This window comes from Neopsephotus bourkii, unplaced genomic scaffold (genome assembly GCF_033783945.1).
Source record: "Neopsephotus bourkii isolate Nb327-2 ecotype Australia unplaced genomic scaffold, CSIRO-AGI_Nbou_v1 NB_1825, whole genome shotgun sequence".
NCBI classification, from domain to species: Eukaryota; Metazoa; Chordata; class Aves; order Psittaciformes; family Psittacidae; genus Neopsephotus; species Neopsephotus bourkii.
In genome coordinates, this window is record NW_026902298.1 from 12,808,754 (window position 1) to 12,822,545 (window position 13,792).

Here is a 13,792-nt window from a genome sequence, read left to right on the forward strand (position 1 = left end):
GTGATGTGAATGGCACTGAATTTTAGACTGCTGCATGTCTATTGCAGTTGCATTGTGACACAGGAATGAAATCAGAATCTTTGCATTGCAAATCATCCTCACCCCGGGCTAAATAATAAGCAAGAGAAGTTCTTAGTCCCTCAAAATAAGATCTGACTCAGCAGCAGATACCCTATTTGTATGAAGAAATCAGCTAATCTTGCCAGTGCGTGTTAGGCATGCTCTGAGATTGCCTACCAGATCCAGCCTTTCAGGGAATGTGGGCAGAGGAACTTCTAGATTCTGGATCTTGACCAGGGTCAGGCGGGACCCAGCTGCTGAGCGGCTAACCCCTGCAAAAAATGAGGGGTTTCTGTGCATATGCATTGTCAAATTGTCAGAGATCCTGAGGAACTTTAAAACCATGGACTATAGTGCATAAGGAAGTATGTTCCTTTAGGGTTTGGCAGTACAGCATAGATTTTCAGGATCTTAGCCTGGATTTATATATAAGCATATGATGTTGTTTCTAGTCTTGAACAAGGTTTGTTTTGAAGAACCCTGAACCTACAACTACTGCAGAACTGGTGGTATTCCTTATTGCAAAGTTTTTGCAAATCAACACAGACATGGTCAATTAAAGCCTTAATATTTGGATGATACAATTTCTAGGCATTGTTAGATAGGGTAAGATCACAAATATTCATTTAAAGAATTTATAAATTTACCTGAAAAATGCTTATTTTTCATCCTGCAGTCCAAGTGAACTTCCAAACAGGCTACTTCACGACACTAGGATAGATGTGATCAGGAGAGAGAGTTAGATTACTCATCCAGCCATGTCACCACCAGTGCTGGCAGATGTTGAAGGGTCATTGTAGAAAGGGTCATTGCTTGAATGTGGGGGCCAACTGTGCTGGAGACTTCTGCCAGACCCAGTGAAAGGGAGAATTAATTTCATCATTATGTGGGAAGAGAGTGCTATGCTAAACCCTTCATAATTGTCAATGGATGCAAACAAAGCAAGGGAAAATGTTAGCAGTCTGAGGGCTCCTTTAAGATCATGCTGGCCTCCACAGAGATAAAGCTACTAAAAGAAAAAGTACCACTGAAGAATGAAGACTTGCAGTGCTCCCCTCACCGACATCATAATCAGCTGAAGGTAAGGAATCATGTGGGAAAGAGAAGAAGAGGACAAAGCAAATAATATTTTACCACTATTGCCCCGTTTGTGATGATGGCTTCAGGAGGATCGTGTCTAGAAAACAAGAACAAATATTATGTATTTTATAAACAATATATTCTGAACAGGACAGTTTTTCTCTCCTAATTTTGTTTTTATTTATTTGCTTCTTCCTACTGTTTGTAGATGTATACTTCTTTTTCAATAGATACCACATAACTACATAGAAGAAATGATTCAATAAAATAAGGTACCTGGAAAGTGCTTGTAAGAGCCGTAACAGCACAGGGATGCTATTCGCACTCTTACTGCAGTGGGATTTACCAGCCCCAGACAAACAACTCTGAACTAGGTAAGCAATATATACATTTTAAGGAAAAAGTCACAGAATTAGAAATTCTGAACTCATTCTCCACATCATGGAATTTTCCTTTCTTACAATGATTTCCCTTTTTGGGAAAAGGGTGAATCTGGCTATTAAGATGATGCTGGATGTACAGAAAGTTTCCCTGCACTGACGCACTACTCGAAGCTTCTGCTCCCATAATAATGGGGTTTTACTCACATGCTCTCCAATGCAAACTCAACTTCCAGCTCCTCCCTCCTCTGAAAATGAAGGAAAAAAAAATAAGAAACAGTCTCAATTATCATGTGCAGAGATTTGCAAACTGATCTTCATTTTTTGCACAAAATTTCCTTTATGCTGTAGTAAGTAACAGTATTCTGTTCCATACTTGCTATTGTCAGCATTAGAAGACAGAGACAGCTTTTTCTTCCCCACAGAAAAAAAAAGATTTGAGTTTCAGTACCAGCAGAACAAAGGGTGTTTGGTGCTTACATATCTCCATAGTGAGCCTTTATTTTTCACACTCTCTTCCCTGCCAGCTTCTATGTGCTAAACACAACATGCTAAGACTTATGTTTAAAACAGTGTGGAAACAGGCCATTTTCCTGTCCTTGTACTGCTTTTCTTTGTATAACCTTTGTGAGGATTAGATAAACTGTCATTTTCTGCCACGGTATTAAAAGCGCAAAGCTTCCCTAAAATTGCATCTGTTCTGGAGCTTGGGAATTTGGCAGGATCTGTGCCAGAGGAAACTGGCAGGAATTTGAGAAGGTCATCTATTTTGTCACTGGTGTGCGACTTCCAAGATTTTAATAAATTTTGTTATATATTTACTACCAAGCTGGTCCCAGGGGTAAAAGATAGAAGAGGCAGCACACCTCTTTAACAAGAGAGAAGAAAATAGGTTTCAAGATGAGCTAAATGTCTAACTGAGCTCTTACCTGTGGATTTAGCGGGAATGTCATAAACACACTTCCCCCAAGAGGGATTTTAGCTACATCAAAAAGCACAATTGCCTCATCATCATCATGAATAGCGTCATCATCAGAAACAGTAATTTCCAGAATATTCTGGGAAAAGAAATTAGACACGTCCAATTCGTTAACATGTACACAAAAGTACGAGATTCTGTAGCTCTTCAAGATTCAGTGCCTTCTTTACAGAGAGGAAATAGAAAGTATTGATGACCAAATATCACAAGAAAGAGTAAGAAAACGGGTTCAGTCTGCCTTATAAGAAACAGCTTCTAGACCCATTAATGAAGTCTGGACTGAGACTTCTCCTTGATCACCTTTTACACTTTTAAGTAGCTCTCACCAAAAATGCAGTCTTTCAGGAAGGAATATGGATAGCTGGAAATCCTATATCACCCGTTATCAACAGGGGCAATAAAGGTCACTTCATGTCAATAACCACTTTTCTACGTCCTTGGGCTTTCTGCTTTCAGTTCATAGGCATTTGAGTGTAATTATCAGTAGCAAACTGAGTAAAGGTCTTAATCATACTGGAATGTAGCAGCTTCCTGGCATTAATATACCATTATTTCATGTCCTTTTCAGGGAAATATGTGTTTTTCTCTTGTAATATTTCTCTATATTTTCATTTCATAGTTTCTCTGTGTTGTCACTCTGTCATTGGCCCCATCGGCCTTCTCCAAGGAGGTCAGTCACATTACTAATATATAAATAATAACTCTGTTAGGAGAGAAGTGGATTCCAGAAAAAGCCAGAATCCTTTAATGTTTTTGCTCCATCTTGCTAGGGCAATTTTAAGTAAACTCAGAAAGGCATTAGAAGACATGACATCCTGATTTGGGATAAACTGAAAGAAGCTGCGTAGAGATGAAATGAAGAAAAGAGTTTTATGTTTGCGTACCTTGACCTGTCTCTGTATCCGGAAGTAGAAGGTTTCATTCCACACAGGATTTCTGCAGTTTTTGATGGGTTTGGTGTGGAACTTTTCATCTGAAGCAGTTGGCAACCAGAGGCTCACGTAGCAATCAGGTTGGCTTACTACAGGAAACATAGGCAGTGGAAAACACAAGAAGTGAAGGCATTGAAACGCTCTGTAGCCTGAAAATGGATGACAGATGGCCAGTTCTTTCTGATATGCATTGGCCAAACCAGGAAGGTGGAAATCACAGAGCTGGATAAAATTAATGTATTGTTTATCACAGTGCTATTTTTAATAAGGAGTGTATTCAAGTAACTGCATGCAAAATACTACACATCTTTTTTTAATAAGAGTCCTAGCCAGTGGATAGAACAGCATGTTTAGCCAGGAGTCTTAAATTGCTCTTTCTCAACACCATTTCAACTCTCTGTAAATTTGGCAGGAGGAGAAACTGTGACCAATGCAGGGAGAGAGTGAACCTCAGACCCTGACGACTGGGTGTAAATTGTATCTGTAGCAATTTAGATTTGTGAGAAATCTTTAAAGAATTGGGCTTAAGTCTGATTTAGATAATAGATGTCTGGCATACCTGGTTATTAATCCTTCACAAGGGAAAATTAATTATTCCAGCTACCTAGAGCATTTTCTCCTTAGGTGGGGCAGGAAGGGAGAAGCCCGATACCAGTACAATTGCATCTACAGAAGGTCATTAGGTAGCTGGAGCTTTTTCCTGGTGTTTGCTGATGCCTGAAAGACCTGGAAGCTATTTCCTACTCCACATCTCTTCCCAGGAAAAATGAAACGGCAGAAAGGATTTGGGTCTTGACACTGCTTGGAGTTTTCTCTCGCAAAGGGTGCAGGTTGAATTTCTGTCTTTGAAATTAGTTCCACAGATTTTTACATAGTCAAAGTGACAGGATAATATATTGACTTTGGCAATTACCAGTGTAATATGCAATTTACAATGTGCTGGAGTGCTGTGATTACCACATACATAACTGAAATATCTCTCCTCACTGTGCTGATGGCCTGCCGAACTGTGACATCCTGATAAGTGGTATCACTGGCTCTGATCTACAGAGTTTCTCAAGAGCACATAGGAAGCCCGTTCAAAAGCCAAGAACCAAACATGACTTCAGGCCATCTAGACCATCCCTCCTCTCATTAAAGCACTTATCACTGCTGATCTCGAGTGTTCCAAAAACATGAGTACAATGCTACCGAAATCGCCAAAGTGGCTGATACGGGGCATACTTCAGAAATATTAAACTGATCTGAGACATAATTTCTCTTCTATTTGATTTCTGGCCATTGTAGGGTGCTGGAAGGACACATTTCTATATTTTTGCTTTAGTTGAAAAGGCCAGTTATTTTCCTTTATTCTTCTGAATGAAAACTGAAATGCTCTACCCTTTTTTAAATACCAGGTTTCAACCACAGTGTGGAAAACAAGACTTGTGCTAGATCTGACAAACCTGGCAATGCTAAAACTCAGAGCCAAAAATGAATGAAGTGCGGGAGCATTTATGAATGTCTTTTGTTACTGTTTTATCTGGAATTTGCTGATACGCTGGAGTGCGTTTTTTGATAACACATTTTCATGAGTCTACTTCCTAAAAATATTTTTCCACATGTATTGCTTTCATAAATGTTTACTTAAAATAAGCTATTGACAATTCTTTGTCAAACTGATGGAGCACAGGCTAAACAGACAGCGAGGTGAGTTAAAAACTGGCAGAACTGCAAGGCTCAAAGCACCGTTATCAGCAGCACTAAGCCCAGCTAGAGACTGGTCACTACTGGTGTACCCTGGGTGCTGATACTGAGGCCGATGCTGTTTAACATCTTTATTAGCAATGTGGGTGATGGGACAGAGTTCACCTTCAGCATAAGTGCGAGTGGTGCAGAACAGAACTGGGAGGAGTGGTTGACACACCAGACGGCTGTGCTGCCGTTCAGAGGGACCTGGACAGACTGGAGAACTGGGCCAACATGAGCCTTACAAAATTCAGCAGGTAAAATGCAAAGATATGCACATCTTTGTGTGAATAACCCCATGCACCAAGACAGGCTGGAAAGCAGCCCCGCAGAGAAAGACCTGTACAGTTTGGTGGACAGCAGGTTGAACATGAGCCAGCAATGTGCCCTTGTGGCAAACAAGGCCAACATAGGGAAGCCAACATGGGCTGCACAGGGAAGGGTGGTGCAAGAAAGTGGAGGTGATTCTTTCCCTCTACTCAGCACTGGCAAGGCCAATGGTTCCCCAGTACAAAAGAGGTAAGAATGTACTGGAGCGAGTCTAGCAAAAGGCCACAAAGAAGATACACAGAGTGAAGCATCTGCCAAATGGGAAGAATCTGAGAGAGCTGTGACTCTTCAGCCTGAAGCAGAGAAGGCTCAGGGGTAAGTTATTAGTGTATGTAAATACTTCACTGGTAGCATAGGAGAGGGGAATAAAGAAGTTACTCTTCTCAAAAGGTAAGAGGCAATGGACAAAATCCAAAACATGGGAAAACCCATTTAAACATAAGAAAAAACTTTTCTCTGTGAGCATAATCAAATACTGCCAGAGGCTTCCCAAAAGGTCATGAAGCCTCTATCCTTGGAGATGTTAGAAATTCAACTGGACATGGCTCAAGCAACCTGTTGTAGCTGACTGCTTTAAGCAAGGGGCTGTCCTAGATGCTCTCCAGAGGTGCCTTCACATCACCAGCCACTCTGTGTGATTCTGCAATATCAAAGCTAGTTGGTCACAGACAGATTACATATAATTGTCAGTAACTGCTGAGTGCAAATTTGACCTTGAAGATGAGGTGAGGTGAAAACACTAGGGCAAAGCATGTCCTTTTCCCATGGAGAAAGGGGACTATGCCATACCTATTTTTGCCACAATCAACCTAAAGTCCCTGCTGGTAGGGAGAGGTTATTGCTTCCCATGAAATTAATGTGACTTTTTTTATGATTTCCTAGAATTTTACAGACAGTATCAGCTATTCCCCATGAGTCTAACTGAGCTTATGCATTTCAGCCAGACTAAGCCAGTGGGACAAACAAAAAATAACGATTTAGCTGGATGTCGGATGAGTACTATGAAGGCTATGGTAACCTCTTTATTTTTCCTCCCTCTTATCCCTGAAAATAATCATACAAGAGAGCTACTGAAAATTTCCCAGTTTATTTATTTATCTGGGAGCTAATATAAAAAATATATATTTGCATTTTCTTCATGCTTTAATTTTAATGCAGTTGCTGAGCATTATTAACAATTTCATGCCATGCCATGCCCTTACTTCAATTGCATGTGTTGCAACTTCATGTCCTGATGACATAGTGTCACCCCATGCGGATGCTGAGACATCTGAACTCACGATCTATTTGGAAGTCAGCACTAAGTGACCCTGACATTTGCTCCCAGTTTTTCTTCTGATTCAATTTCATTTGTGTGTTGATGGGGATGTTTCTTGTCTCTATCTTCAAGCTAACTGTAGGCTAAAAATTCAGGATGGAACTAAATAGTTCAGATCTGCAGCCAGCTGTTTGGTGTTCTTTGAGAGTACAGACCCGTGACATGTTCCTGAAATGAGTCATCCTGTGCTAAAATCATTCATATCCATCACAGATACAGAGAATTACAGCACTGAAAACCAAAGCATATAAGCAAAACTAGTCTCATAAGAACAATGAAATCCCATCTGTCCTGTTACTGCATTTCATAATACCAAAAACAGAAGAAGAATTTTCTCATAGTGAATTCCTCTCCACCTGCACAGACAGGTTCCCCTTGAATCCCAGTTTACTAAAGTTCACTTAAGAGGAGGAGGAGAGCCACTCCCGTTTCTCAATCATCAGACATGGTCTTCGGGGACATTTTTCCCTCATCATATTCTTTGCATAGTATGATGCAAACACTACTCAGTTACCTCCAACTGCTTTCTATCCAAGAGCTGATGTGAACTGAGCTAGGTTCTCTAGGAACATTCAGATGCAACATTATCTGTAAGCTTCATAATAAGCCCTGTAGCTTGCTTGTGGAAATAAAAGCTCATAGATCTACCATGTCTAACCACCCTGTCAAGCCATTTAAGTCGTGGCAAAGTAGGGTTTACTCCCTAGAGCACAGCTTCAGTGGGTGCAGTACCTGCTACTGCAGTTACAGACACATTTTCACACCCTGGGACACCTCTACCTCGTGCACCGTGGCAATGCTTGCATTCTTGAGGTAGGGACATCTGCACTAGATCTATTCTTCCTGATTTGCTTGCATTTACTTTCCATAGCAAAAATAACACCTGACATCTCTGGGGAACTGCTTTGATTTGCAACAAACCCAAGCGTATCATGCTAGAACTGACTCATTTCTTCCAAATGGATAAAATAAGAGTTTCCACAAAATGATTTCATAAGATGGGAGAGAAGAAAGGCTTTGAGATCCTCTTTTATGAACGTGAAAGGTCTTTCGTCCTGCAAAGCTTAAAAACAAAAGGAAGATTCAAAACCAAAAGGAACAGTGTGAGTGTTCTGTCCCTCCCAGCTAAAAAACCAACAGGCAACCTTCCACAGCTGAGACAGCTTCCACATGCACCTGATCTCTATAGTTAGAAACGACACCCAATACGCATAGTCACATTTCAACCTATCCCAAGTTTTACCTTGTCCTGCCTGAGCTCTGACAGCTGCATCACAGGGATCTCCCTACCCACAGCCTCTTGAACTGGCAGGACAACCCCTATCAGACAAGTTATCTCTGGGAAGAAAAGCAGCTGTCAGCCTAAAACTCACTCCAAGTAATTTCTCACTGGACACACAGATCAAATTCGCCTCTGCAGCCCAGGCAGAGTGTTGCAAACACCCAGCACTACCGAGGCTGAGTATGTCAAGCCAGATGTGACACCCACCCTCTTCACTCCTGCTGCGTTAATGAGCCCAAACATGATGTCCACAGCGAAAGCCATGGTATATGGTATCAGCTAGTACACACATAGGCTGCCATGGTTTCAAAGAGCACTCTGTCACAGAGACCTCTATACTCAGGTTTTCAGGCTTATGTGAGAGCCAGCAGAATCCAAGAGAGTTTTGTTCTGTCACAGTTCTGTCAGCTGCATCAGGGAGGGCCACATCACTGCATGTCTGTGTCACCAGCATTGCCTGAGGACCTGGGAGAGGTCTACTTCCAATCATGGTGACTCAGGGCAATTCCCCTCTCTTGGTGCTTGGGCTTCAAGCTTGCTACGAGGCAGCCCTCCTCACTAAGTATTTGTCCATGGGATCAGGGTAAGAGTGTCAGGTCCAGCTGTAGGCTTTAGGGGCTGCATAAAACAGTAAGCAAATGCTGATGATGGTGAAGGTGGGCTGGGAGCTTGTTGCAGCTCTGTGTGGCCACCCAATAACCCATTTCTTTAATGAGAGCAGCTGGAAGGTGTTGGAGAGCCTGTGCTACTGCAGTCCTCGCCCATTGCCTGGCTCCCTTCTCATCCTTTTGGGAAACAAGAGTCACTGGAAGGGATATTAGCAATACATCGTTTCCTCCACCACCTCCTCCTGGACAGCTATTCCTCCTACACAAGGGGAATTCTGTAGAAGTGGTGCCATTAATAGAGTCAGGAAATGTGAACACACCAGTGGAGTCATTCTTTTGTCCAAGGCTGTCTGTGATCTGGGATCAAGGAGGGGAATACCACTGCAAAGCAGAAGCCAGGTTGTAAGAGTCCCATATACTTCACTGGAATTACTTCCTTTCTAAATGCTCACTATGTCCCCAGCTTAAATTTGTATGAGTGCTGGAGTCTGATGATGACACTCAGCATCTGCAAGGCAGCAGGATGAGTATAAGTAATCTTATCTGGGTGTCCTTTTCTCTAATGCCCACAGTGAGATCAGGGAGTGCCAGAGGAGTATGTTTGAGTCTGACCCATGATTGCAAATTGGCATAAAGGTCAGTTAGGAATACAGTGGAAACTAATTAGCTCAGGTCTGTCAAGAGCATTTGCACCCTAAGGCAAAATAAAAGCCAGTTATATGAAGTACAAAGCAAATGTCAGAATTGAACATTACACAAGTGAAGAGGAGCCCACAAAAGTGATGGAGTGACAGTAGGTGCATGAAAAGGACTAATTGATCCATTGAGGAGAAGTGGGGTGGCTTCTTTTAGGTTTAATGTTTTCCTTCAGGTGAAAACAGATGCAATTGCTGCCAAGCTCCTTCTCTTCAACTGCTGGCCCCCAAATCTTGTTTACTGGTAACTAATGAAGGAATCTGAAGATCTCACCGTTTATAGGACTTACCTCACATCTTATATTAGGACAACTCCACACATAAGACATAAATAACCCTTTTCAAAATGACCATATCATCTAAATGGACAAAAGATGGAAAATGCGCAGAATATATTCTGCTACCCATGTTTTATATACAGGGCAACAGAGGTACAGAGTGCTTGGTTGATTTGCCTAAACTTAAAGAAGTCTGTTGGCAGAGCTAAAATCTGAGCCCACACATCTTGGTCCCTACTCCACTGATGTACATTTTGGTGATTATGGGAATTTTCTAAATGTCTGCATCTCATTGTGCAGTCTTCTCTGAAACCCCACTGCCCTCAGGATGGAGGATAAGGTCACAACAGTAACACTGTTTTCTGAGAATGCAGTGTAATTTTACTTTGTGCAATCCCTTTGCATAAGCCAGTGAATCATGGCTCTTATCTTGTCATTCAATTTCCATTCTAGATCAAAGGTGATAGTAAAATCAATTAAATAAGCACTTCAAAGGAAGGTGAGGCCTTGCACATATATGCAGTGTTTCACAGCTGTCAAAACAAACAGAAATGAATTTGACTTTCTTTGCTATGCTATGATACTAATTCTACTCTCTGCAACCCAGTATTATGAACCATGTGAACTGAACATTTCTCTCCATTTGGTTGGAAAACTTATGACTGTGACGCCTACGTTCTTGAAACACCAAAGTGAGCAGAATACAAAGAGAGGGTGAGAAAATTCATTATTAGAATATTGTTCAGTTAGAAGATGAAGACAAAACCAAATGTCAGTGTTTGGGGTAAAAATGTTGCCATCTCCAAATTATCCTGTAGAAGTCAAGTAGTGCTCACTAAAGAAAACGAGGGTACCCTGCCATGTCCTTAGCCTTCTTTGAAGTCTGTCTGATGAATTTCTTCTTCGTGGAAAGATGGACCTTTAGAGATGGGTTGTAATCAGGATCCATTCTGCCTGTCCCCTAGTAAGGAGTCTAGTCCAAACCAGTCCTCTGAAGTGAAAGGTTTCCAGGCCAAAGTAACCCTGAGCAGAGCTGCCAGTGTACCAGCAGCATGGGGTGCCTCATCTTATTTCTTTAGACATGTCTCACAGATATTGTCTGTTTTTCTAATTTCAAGGAGTGTATCAAGGCATTTCAAGAGAGTCCTTGGCATGTGATGTGCAGCCATTTCCTGACAGCTTTGGTAAAACTAACACATTTTGGAGTACCATAGCAAAAGAATTGACGCTTGCACTGTGCAAACAGCAACTGCAGATGACTTTTCAGTTTGATGGATCCTTTGGCTGCTCTAAAAATATTAACCAGTGGGAAGACAGAGGAGTGAGATAACACGTTATGTGAGATGTTGGGCAGTGGAGAGGCTGTGGTGTTTGTGAAGGCTAACAAACTTCAGCATGATCTCCCAAAGAGGAAAGAAAATGTGCAGCAAGAGAAGGAAGAAGAGTATTGTAAAAATAAGTAAAACTGTAGTTATTAGTGACATGCCAGGTTCAAGAGGCACATGCAGGAAGAGCATGAGAAAATGGTCCGTAGTAAAACCTCTGTGAAAGTGGAGCACCAGGTAAGGGTTGGCTAAAATATCACACATTCTCAGAGCGATTAGCCTGTAAGCTGTGCTCCATACTCCAGTCCCCAAAAGATTTGTTATACATCTTTTGGGGGGAGCAAAAGTGAGGAACATAACAATGCAGCTGATGTCTTGATGCCCAGAACAGGTACACTATACACCTCACCAGATTTCTGAGATGTGGTAGGGCTCTTTAGAGCAAAGAATTATGACCAACCAATCTGTGTAAGGATTTCAGATATATATTCTATGTATTTGTTATAGGTATGGGATATAAACACTTGGGTATTAAGACTGGTGTTAAGATATTTTTACAGGTCTGAGCCAACTCGTCAGATAAGTAATGTATAACTCTGTGCTTTGCTGGCTGATCAAATTCTTGAAGATTTAGTCAGTACCCTACCTGGCATTGACCTGTTGCTGAATGCTTAAAAACAAATAAATCAACCAATTAAGAAATCTCTGAAATTGTAAATATATATATTTATATATACGTATATATATGTATATTATATACATATATATATATATGTTCCATGGCAGAAATTGGCTTTGATTGTGATTTCTTAGCTAGCGTGACTTTGGAGTTTTACATTTGTGCAGCGGCTAGCAAAAGCAAGGGCTGATGCAGTAATCTGAGAACTGTGTAACATCAGTAAGAAAATCTGATACTTACAAAAATCTGCCTGATGAGCATTTGTCAACTTTATGATTCTTACAGTGAGCAGGGAGTAAGGTGACATTTCTTCCTGCTGAAAAAAATAACAAAGGAGATGTGCTTTAAAGTTTGGGATACTTGTATTTAGTGTTAATGACAACTGAACACTGAAAAGCACTCAGGTTCTGCTGAAGTCTTCTCTTCCAGTTGGCCTCACAGCAAAAATACAAATTAACTTTTCCACAAACTTCATCAACCTCTAAAGTCTGCCATTATCTAAGCATACAAATAGAAGGTGTGGAAGAAGAGGGTGAATAAGAAAGTGGAGGTGGTGTAAATAAGCAGAGAAAGTTCAGTTTGCCAGCTTCCTTAAATTGTGCCTTTGGTCACCAACATCCAATATGTCAACATAAAATTCAATGAATCAAAAAATCAGAGATGCTCCAATTTTGGTTGACTATTGTTCAAGAGCCTGTGTTGTGCTATAGATAGAATTAAAACCTATGCTAAAGTTTCTACTTTTAACACGATTTTTGGATAAGTGAAGAGAAAGGGATTAAACAAGAAGAAAACCCTTTTAATATTTTTTTCTCTAGCTTTTAAAGGAAAAATTTTCATAAGTAGGTATGTCTAAAGATAAGTGTTAGCACCTTAGGGAATGTCACAGGCCACCAAGGTGATATACAGCTTTAGACAAACACTCCTACCTTGCTTTGTGGAAACAACTTTTCCTTACCAAATACAGTTATACTACTCCATGTCTATCAGTCAGACATCAAGTACATGGTTTTGATTAGATTCCATCTCAAAGAAGGTTATCTCCAATTCCTTATTGAAGATGTAAGGCCTGACCAACTGGGTCTGTAAAAATTGGGCCAATCACATGTGTTTTAGGGATTTTACATCTTCAGAGAACATGTCCACCATGTCCATTAGCAGCAGCTAGAGCAACTAAGGTATCAGCAAAAGATGCAGGAAATAGGCAAAACTTACTGTAGCTACAGCACAGATGGCTACCTTGATTCCCTGACTGTGAGAACAGTTGCTGAAAACTTATCAAAATATCTGAAGTTTATAGAAAGGAAAGAGTTGCACCATGGTTGTACACAAGATACTGAGCGAAAAGGGTGAATAAGCACTGGGGATGCTACCTTTGTCATAGTCAAACGAACAGTAGAAGAATAAAATGAGAAATTTCAGACTGTGTCAAATAATAAATTTCCAAGTTGCTATATGATCATAGTGAGAATAGGTCTCATTAGATAGGGTAACACAGTAAGACTGCAGTGAATGTCAAGGCTTTGCACTGGAAAGAAAACAATCCTGCAAACTCTATTGAATCTTGAGGCCTGACTGCTACTTCTATGTAAAGAGCGTTAATCTGCATGCAAATATGCTATCAGCAGATTCTGAATTGGGTATCTCCTGTAAGAGGGGAAGATATAAATAGCATAGCATGTAATAAAGTTACCTTGAAATAGTCGGGTAATGGAATAAGGGTGAGGTTTTTTTAAGGACTTCTGATCAAAGCATACAATCATAGAATAGTTAGGGTTGGAAAGGACCTGAAGATCCTCTAGTTCCAGCCCCCCTGCCATGGGCAGGGACACCTCACACCAAACCATGCCACCCGAGGCTCTTATGGCACTAAAATGAGGTAGATTTGGAAATAGGAATTGTTTGCAGTTCTAGTAACACGGGCCTATGGAAGTTATAAAATGTCCAAACTAACTATGATGGCAGTTGCAGATATGCAGAAAGATATTCAGCCAATACTGAAGGCACAGTACGTATGGTAGTTGTGCATATTCAGGAAGAACTTGAGGAAGAGTTAAGATAATGGCAGAAGGCAAACAGATTAGTAATCAGAGTAAACCTAAAAAATAGAGTAAAATC

General features: G+C 40.8%; 1 protein-coding gene across 1 annotated transcript in view; it reads right to left on the reverse strand.

Moving 5' to 3' along the window:
• LOC133207049 (cytosolic phospholipase A2 epsilon-like) overlaps nucleotides 1-13,792 on the reverse strand; it is a 41,085-nt gene that overhangs the window by 14,891 nt on the left and 12,402 nt on the right. Inside the window, exons 4-9 of the mRNA XM_061343582.1 lie at nucleotides 11,915-11,990; nucleotides 3,384-3,520; nucleotides 2,450-2,578; nucleotides 1,728-1,768; nucleotides 1,195-1,237; nucleotides 708-771 (exon numbers count right to left, since the gene is read on the reverse strand). Of these exons, the coding sequence (XP_061199566.1) occupies nucleotides 708-771; nucleotides 1,195-1,237; nucleotides 1,728-1,768; nucleotides 2,450-2,578; nucleotides 3,384-3,520; nucleotides 11,915-11,990 (490 nt within the window). The remainder of the gene's footprint in view (nucleotides 1-707; nucleotides 772-1,194; nucleotides 1,238-1,727; nucleotides 1,769-2,449; nucleotides 2,579-3,383; nucleotides 3,521-11,914; nucleotides 11,991-13,792) is intronic.